The 8,461-nt window shown below is 48.1% G+C and overlaps 1 protein-coding gene across 1 annotated transcript in view; it reads left to right on the forward strand.

Annotated features, from left to right (window-relative positions):
- Nucleotides 1–8,461, forward strand: part of INTS11 (integrator complex subunit 11) — a 14,971-nt gene that overhangs the window by 3,813 nt on the left and 2,697 nt on the right. Inside the window, exons 4-7 of the mRNA XM_024760290.1 lie at nt 264–492; nt 7,394–7,492; nt 7,580–7,614; nt 7,860–8,000. Coding sequence (XP_024616058.1) covers nt 264–492; nt 7,394–7,492; nt 7,580–7,614; nt 7,860–8,000 — 504 coding nt within the window. The remainder of the gene's footprint in view (nt 1–263; nt 493–7,393; nt 7,493–7,579; nt 7,615–7,859; nt 8,001–8,461) is intronic.

The following is an 8,461-nucleotide window of genomic DNA, read 5'->3' on the forward strand; positions in this document are numbered from 1 at the left end:
TCCCCCTGAGCCCCTCCTTGTTCCTTCCTGGAGCATTAGGCTGACCCCAGAGTGACTGCTGGTTGGTGGCACCGCTAGACGCTCGGGCGCTGAGCCTCAGGGCGACTGTGCTCCGGCCCCTTCGCTCCCTCTTGCTTTGCGGCTCTCAGGGCGGGGTGTCTGAGGCGTGCACGGCAGGCCCTCAGCGAGCGAGGGAGGGGGGACGGTAGCCCCCGTGGGGAGGTGCGGAGGGCCCTCCAGGCTGACCCATGTTGCTTCCCCAGCCACTTCCACCTGGACCACTGCGGGGCGCTCCCCTACTTCAGCGAGATGGTGGGCTATGACGGGCCCATCTACATGACCCAGCCCACCCAGGCGATCTGCCCCATCCTGCTGGAGGACTACCGCAAGATTGCCGTGGACAAGAAGGGTGAGGCCAACTTCTTCACGTCCCAGATGATCAAGGACTGTATGAAGAAGGTGGTGGCCGTCCACCTCCACCAGACGGTGCAGGTCAGGCCCCCCACCCCCACCCCGCTGTGTTGCCGGCGGGGAGCTGCCTGGAGGCGGATGCAGCACTTGGCAGGGCCTCTGCTGCTCCCCGGCGCTGCCTGAGCGCACTGAAGAGGCGGGAGAGGGCACCTGTGCCACCTGAGCACGCCGGGGCTGAGGCGGGGGGGCAGGCTGGGCGGGACGCCGACCGGAGTGTGGGCTGTGGCTCGGTGGCAGTTGTCCGCGGGCCAGCGAGGAGGCAGGAAAGTGATATCAGATGTGGAGAAATTTATCCCACGGCTCGCAGAGTTGTCTGCTTCTCCTCAGAGTCTGGGTTTTGCTTGTTACCACGTGTCTAGCATTTGGGGTCGTCTTATCCTGGTTGAACCTTTTGTCAAGATGAAGTAGTGCATTTCTCCTCAAGAACGCTCTTACCTTTGAGTCTACCTTTCTGGTGACCAGGTCACCATTCTCCCTCCCCCACCTTTAGTTAGCGTTTGCACGGGGCATCCTTTCCCATCTTTGTAGTTTCTTTCTGCATCACGTTTTAAGTAGTTTGGGTTTAATCCAGCCTGATAACCAGTCCTGTAGGTGGAGGGTCTGGACTGTACGGGTAATAGTTTGGGATTTAGCTGTATCTTCTTACCATTTGCTTCTTATTTGTGCTGCCTGTTCTATGCTTTATTTCCTTTATTGCCTTTTTCTGGATTGACTTTTAAAAACTCTATTTCTCCTCTTATTTGGTAAGTAATTAAATATTGTTTTATAATTTTTGTAGTGGTAGAGATTACAAAACACATCCACGACAACACAGCTCTAAGGTACTTGGAACTTTTGGCTCTTTCCGGGACGGTGCAAAAGCCTCAGAGCACCTCAAATGCATTTACTCCTCCCCTGACTCACTGGCTCTTGTTTCCATGTATTTTAATTCCCTCAGCGTGCGAGACCCCTGGGACCTCACCGCTGATGCTGGTAAAGTCAGATTTGCCGGGCGCCGTCTCTGTTTGCCTTTCCCACTGTTCCCCTCTACTGCCTGTGTTCTTCACTTTGTATTTGGGATGAAGAACACCATTGTGGGTCTGCTGGTGATGAATGCTCTCAAATTTTATTTGTCTGCAAATGTTGAAGACTTTTCCCCTTAGGTTTGGAATTCTCGGGCAGCATTTACTATCAGTATTTTGAATGTGTCTTCCCATCTGCTGTTTGGAAGAGAATCTTTTCTTTGGCTGCTTGTGGGATTATGTCCTTTCCTGTGGACTTCGGCGGGATGCTATGCTTGCCCCACCTGTTCTCGTCCTGTTGCGCCTGCTCAGGTTTGAGGCCTCCGGGTCCGCCCATTGCTCTCTCCAGGCTGAATGTAGGTCTTGCTTCTCCAGAGCCTTCATCGTCCTTTTATTTTTCTGTGCTTCATGCTGGCTAGTCTCTACTAGATATTTTAGTTCATTAATTCTCTTTTTGGTTATATGTAAGTGGTTGTTAAATTTGTTGAATTTTTAAAATTGATATATAATTGATTTACAATATTATATGTTATAGGTGGACAACATAGTGATTCACAGGTTTCAAAGGTTATGCTCCATTTATAGTAACTATAAAATATTGGCTATATTCCCTGTAGTACAGTATATCCTCGTAGCTTATTTTGTGTGTAATAGCTTGTATCTTTTAATCCCCCACCTCTGTCTTGCCTTTCCTCTCTTCCTTCTCACCACTTGTAGTTTGTTCTCTACGTCTGTGATTCTGTTTCCTTTTTGTTACATTCACTAGTTTGTTGTATTTTTTAGATTTCCCATATAAGTGATATCATACAGTACTTGTCTTTCTGTCTGACTTATTTCACTTAGCATAATACCCTCCAAGTCCATCCATGTTGCTGTAAGTGGCAAGATTTCATTTTTTTAATGGCTGAGTAGTATTCCATTGTATATGTGTACCACAGCTTCTTTTTTTTTTTTTAAGATTTTTTCTTTTGACGTGGACCATTTTTAAAGTCTTTATTGAATTTGTTACAATATTGGTTCTGTCTTTTATGGTTTTTGGTTCTTTAGCCACGAGGCACATGGGATCCTAGCTCCCCGACCAGGGATCAAACCCGCACCCCCTGCACTGGAAGGTGAAGTCTTAACCACTGGACCGCCAGGGAAGTCCCTTTTTCTCCCTCCCCCGCCCCGGCTGCGCTGGGTCTTTGTTGCTCCATGCGGGTTTTTCCTAGTTGTGGTGAGTTGGGCTACTCTTCAGTGCGGTGCGTGGGCTTCTCATTGCAGGGGCTTCTCTTGTTACGGAGCACAGGCTCCAGGCACGTGGGCTCAGTAGCTGTGGCTCGCAGGCTCAGTAGTTGTGGCGCATGGGCTTAAGTTGCTCTGCGGCATGTGGGATCTTCCTGGACCAGGGATCGAACCCATGTCCCCTGCGTTGGCAGGTGGATCCTTAACCAGTGGATCACCAGGGAAGTCCTTGTACCACATCTTGTTTATCCATTCATTTGTTGATGGGCATTTAGGTTGCTTCCATATCTTGGCTATCGTAAATAGCACTGCAGTGAACGTTGGGGTCTATTTATCTTTTCGAATAATGGTTTTCTCCGGATATATGCCCAGGAGTAGGGTTGCAGGATTATATGGCAACTCTATTTTTAGTTTTTTGAGGAATCTCCATGTTGTTCTCCGAAGTGGCTGCACCATTTTACATTCCCACCAACAGTGTAGGACGGTTCCCTTTTCTCCACATCCTCTCCAGCGTTTATTATTTGTAGATGACCATTTTGACCAGTGTGAGGTGGTACCTCATTGTTTTTATTTTTAATTTTTTTAAATTTATTTATTTATTTTATTTTTGGCTGCTTTGGGTTTTCATTGCTGCGCACGGGTTTTCTCTAGTGGCGAGCAGGGGCTACTTTTCGTTGAGGTGCGCAGGCCTTTCATTACCATGGCTTCTCGTTGTGGAACCGCCCATTGCTCTCTCCAGGCTGAATGTAGGTCTTGCTTCTCCAGAGCCTTCATCGTCCTTTTATTTTTCTGTGCTTCATGCTGGCTAGTCTCTACTAGATATTTTAGTTCATTAATTCTCTTTTTGGTTATATGTAAGTGGTTGTTAAATTTGTTGAATTTTTAAAATTGATATATAATTGATTTACAATATTATATGTTATAGGTGGACAACATAGTGATTCACAGGTTTCAAAGGTTATGCTCCATTTATAGTAACTATAAAATATTGGCTATATTCCCTGTAGTACAGTATATCCTCGTAGCTTATTTTGTGTGTAATAGCTTGTATCTTTTAATCCCCCACCTCTGTCTTGCCTTTCCTCTCTTCCTTCTCACCACTTGTAGTTTGTTCTCTACGTCTGTGATTCTGTTTCCTTTTTGTTACATTCACTAGTTTGTTGTATTTTTTAGATTTCCCATATAAGTGATATCATACAGTACTTGTCTTTCTGTCTGACTTATTTCACTTAGCATAATACCCTCCAAGTCCATCCATGTTGCTGTAAGTGGCAAGATTTCATTTTTTTAATGGCTGAGTAGTATTCCATTGTATATGTGTACCACAGCTTCTTTTTTTTTTTTTAAGATTTTTTCTTTTGACGTGGACCATTTTTAAAGTCTTTATTGAATTTGTTACAATATTGGTTCTGTCTTTTATGGTTTTTGGTTCTTTAGCCACGAGGCACATGGGATCCTAGCTCCCCGACCAGGGATCAAACCCGCACCCCCTGCACTGGAAGGTGAAGTCTTAACCACTGGACCGCCAGGGAAGTCCCTTTTTCTCCCTCCCCCGCCCCGGCTGCGCTGGGTCTTTGTTGCTCCATGCGGGTTTTTCCTAGTTGTGGTGAGTTGGGCTACTCTTCAGTGCGGTGCGTGGGCTTCTCATTGCAGGGGCTTCTCTTGTTACGGAGCACAGGCTCCAGGCACGTGGGCTCAGTAGCTGTGGCTCGCAGGCTCAGTAGTTGTGGCGCATGGGCTTAAGTTGCTCTGCGGCATGTGGGATCTTCCTGGACCAGGGATCGAACCCATGTCCCCTGCGTTGGCAGGTGGATCCTTAACCAGTGGATCACCAGGGAAGTCCTTGTACCACATCTTGTTTATCCATTCATTTGTTGATGGGCATTTAGGTTGCTTCCATATCTTGGCTATCGTAAATAGCACTGCAGTGAACGTTGGGGTCTATTTATCTTTTCGAATAATGGTTTTCTCCGGATATATGCCCAGGAGTAGGGTTGCAGGATTATATGGCAACTCTATTTTTAGTTTTTTGAGGAATCTCCATGTTGTTCTCCGAAGTGGCTGCACCATTTTACATTCCCACCAACAGTGTAGGACGGTTCCCTTTTCTCCACATCCTCTCCAGCGTTTATTATTTGTAGATGACCATTTTGACCAGTGTGAGGTGGTACCTCATTGTTTTTATTTTTAATTTTTTTAAATTTATTTATTTATTTTATTTTTGGCTGCTTTGGGTTTTCATTGCTGCGCACGGGTTTTCTCTAGTGGCGAGCAGGGGCTACTTTTCGTTGAGGTGCGCAGGCCTTTCATTACCATGGCTTCTCGTTGTGGAGCACGGGCTCTAGGCGCATGGGTTTCAGTAGTTGTGGCACGTGGGCTCAGTAGTTGTGTCACGGGCGCTAGAGCACAGGCTCAGTAGTTGCGGCGCATGGGCTTAGTTGTCCCACGGCATGTGGGATCTTCCCGGACCAGGGCTCGAACCCGTGTCCCCTGCATTGGCAGGCGGATTCTTAACCACTGAGCCACCAGAGAAGCCCCCCTCATTGTAGTATTGATTTGCATTTCTCTGTTTTTAAAAAGTATATTTTATTTATTTATTTATTTGGTTGTACCTGGTCTTAGTTGTGGCCAGTAGGCTCCTTAGATGTGGCTCGCCTGCTCCTTAGTTGCAGCACGTGTGCTCCTTAGTTGTGGCATGCAAACTGTTAGTTGCAGCATGCATGTGGGGTCTAGTTCCCTGATCAGGGATCGAACCCAGGCCCCCTGCATTGGGAGCTCGGATTCTTAACCACTGTGCCATCAGGGGAGTCCCTGCATTTCTGTATTAATTAGTGGTGTTGAGCATCTTTTCATGTGCCTCTTGGCCATCTGTATGTCTGTTTAGATCTTCCTTCCAGTTTTTGACTGGGTTGTTTGGTTTTTTTGATATTGCACTGCATGAGCTGTTTGTATATTTTGGAGATTAATATCGTTTTGGTTGTATCATATGCAGATGTTTTCTCCTATTCTGTAGGCTTTTTGTTTTGTTTATGGTTTCCTTTGCTGTGTAAAAGTTGGTTTTGTTTTGTTTTGTTTTTTGCGATACACGGGCCTCTCAGTGTTGTGGCCTCTCCCGTTGCGGAGCACAGGCTCCGGACGCGCAGGCTCAGCGGCCATGGCTCACGGGCCCAGCCGCTCCGCGGCATGTGGGATCTTCCCGGACCGGGGCGCGAACCCGTGTCCCCTGCATCGGCAGGCGGACTCTCAACCACTGCGCCACCAGGGAAGCCCTGTTTTGTTTTTTAATAACAGAGAATCCTTTTTCTTTAAATTAATTAATTTATTTACTTGGTTGTGCCAGGTCTTAGTTGTGGCAGGCAGGCTCCTTAGTTGCAGCTCGCCAGCTCCTTAGTTGTGGCGTGTGAACTCTTAGTTGTGGCATGTGTGGGGGATCTAGTCCCCTGACCAGGGATCGAACCCGGTTCCGCTGCGTTGGGAGCACGGAGTCTTAACCACTGTGCCACCAGGGAGGTCCCTGTGCAAAAGCTTTTAATTTAATTAGGTTCTATTTTTTTGTTTTTATTTCCATTACTGTAGGAGGCGGATCCAAAAAAAATACTGTTGCTATTTATGTCAGAGTGTTCTGCCTATGTTTTCTTCTAGGAGTTTTATGGTATTTAGTCTTACATTTAGGTCTTTAATCCATTTTGAGTTTATTTTCGTGTATGGTGTTAGAGAATGTTCTAATTTCATTCTTTTACATCTAGCTGTCCAGTTTTCCCAGCACTATTTATTGAAGAGACTGTCTTTTCTCCATTGTATATTCTTGCCTCTTTTATCATAGATTAATTGACCATAGATGCATGGGTTTATTCTTGGGCTTTCTGTCCTGTTCCATTGATCTATATTTCTGTTTTTGTGCCAGTACCATTTTTGATTCCTGTAGCTTTGTAGTATACTCTGAAGTTAGGGAGCCTGATTGCTCCAGCTCCGATTTTCTTTACCATGCAGTTTTGATGACTGCAGCTTTGTAGTATAAAGTCAGGGAGTGTGATTCTTTCAGCTCTGTTCTTTGTTAGGATTCTTGTGGCTATTTGGCGTCTTTTGTGTTTCCACACAAATTTTAAAATTATTTGTTGCAGTTTTGTGAAAAATGCCACTGGTATTTTGATAAGGATTACATTGAATATGTAGATTGCCTGGGATAGTATGGCTCTTTTGAATTCTTAACTTGGGTTATTATAGTTCCTGCTTTTACAATTTCCACTGTTTTTAATAGTTTCTAGCTTTTTGCCAACATGCTTAATTCTTTCTCTCTCTGAATATTTTAATCACAATCCTTTTAAAGCCTGTGTCTGAAAACTCCAGGAGCCCTGAATCTGTTTCTCTGGACTGTTGTTCCTCTTCTTTCAGTCCCTATTGCCTCATCTCTTGTGTCTGCTTTTTTTTTTTTTTTTTTAGGCACGTGGGATCCTCCCGGACTGGGGCACGAACCAGTGTCCCCTGCATTGGCAGGCGGACGCTCAACCACTGCGCCACCAGGGAAGCCCTTGTGTCTGCTTTTGATTGAGAACTGGATATCGTGTATGAAAAAACAGGGATGATGAAAGGCTAGAATGATGTCATCAACTTGTGCCCACTACTGCCCCAGGCTCCACCTCCCTGACCCCTCTGCTCGGCACAGCCAGCAGACCTGAGGTCAGCCCTCTTCTCTGTAGGTGGACGATGAGCTGGAAATCAAGGCTTACTATGCGGGCCACGTGCTGGGGGCGGCCATGTTCCAGATTAAAGTGGGCTCAGAGTCTGTGGTCTACACGGTCAGTGGAAGCACTTGGGGCACAGGAAGGGCTGGCTGGCCGGGCGGAGGAAGGAGGCACCCTCCTCATTGCCACATTCTTTGCTAGGGGGATTATAACATGACCCCAGACCGGCATTTGGGGTAAGTAGGCCAGTACGTTTGTTTCATCCTATTGGGCGGGTCCCCCTGGGGGACAGGGTCCCTGAGGGGTGTGCTGGGTTCCTGAGCAGTCTGCGTGTCATTGTCCCTGGATGTTCTGTCCCCTCAAGTGCTGCCTGTGCAGAGGAGGCAGGCTGCCTGCTAGAGGGTCCAGGAGGGCCATGGCTGTGTACAGCCTTGCCACCGTGTGGCCTGTCCACCTCTGGCCACACCCACCTGTGTTCTAGAGCTGCCTGGATTGACAAATGCCGCCCCAACCTCCTGATCACAGAATCCACGTACGCCACCACCATCCGAGACTCGAAGCGCTGCCGGGAGCGAGACTTCCTAAAGAAGGTCCATGAGACCGTGGAGCGTGGCGGGAAGGTAGCTGGTGGGCGGCGGGTGCCCCAGGTGGGGCTGGCTGTGTGCCTCTGGCCATGCTACACGGGTCTTTCGGCTGACCTGGCATGCGGTCAGGGACAGGGGTGCTGTGTTTTGGGCACAGAGAGAGGAAGGTTTGCTCAGCACTGGGAAGACAGATTCCCCCGAAGACCCTTTAGTGGGGGCTCACCTACTCCTCGTGACTCCGATCCCAATGCAGGGCTGGCCAGAGTGTCCACCATGGTCACCTTGGGACAGGCTGTGCTGGGACAGAATGTGGGGGGCTGCCGGCAGTCTGCATGGGGCCTCCGGCCATCAGAGCTGCTGGCAGGGCTGGTCTCCTGAGAAGGTAGCCACAGGAGCAACTGTCGGCCTCTGCACAGCTGTGGGCTCGGTGGCCAGGTGGCGCGGCCAGGGGTTCCTCCCGAGCTGGCCTCCCACCCCCACCCCCACCCCCACCCCACCT

This window comes from Neophocaena asiaeorientalis, unplaced genomic scaffold (genome assembly GCF_003031525.2).
Source record: "Neophocaena asiaeorientalis asiaeorientalis breed wild unplaced genomic scaffold, Neophocaena_asiaeorientalis_V1.1 scaffold489, whole genome shotgun sequence".
NCBI classification, from domain to species: Eukaryota; Metazoa; Chordata; class Mammalia; order Artiodactyla; family Phocoenidae; genus Neophocaena; species Neophocaena asiaeorientalis.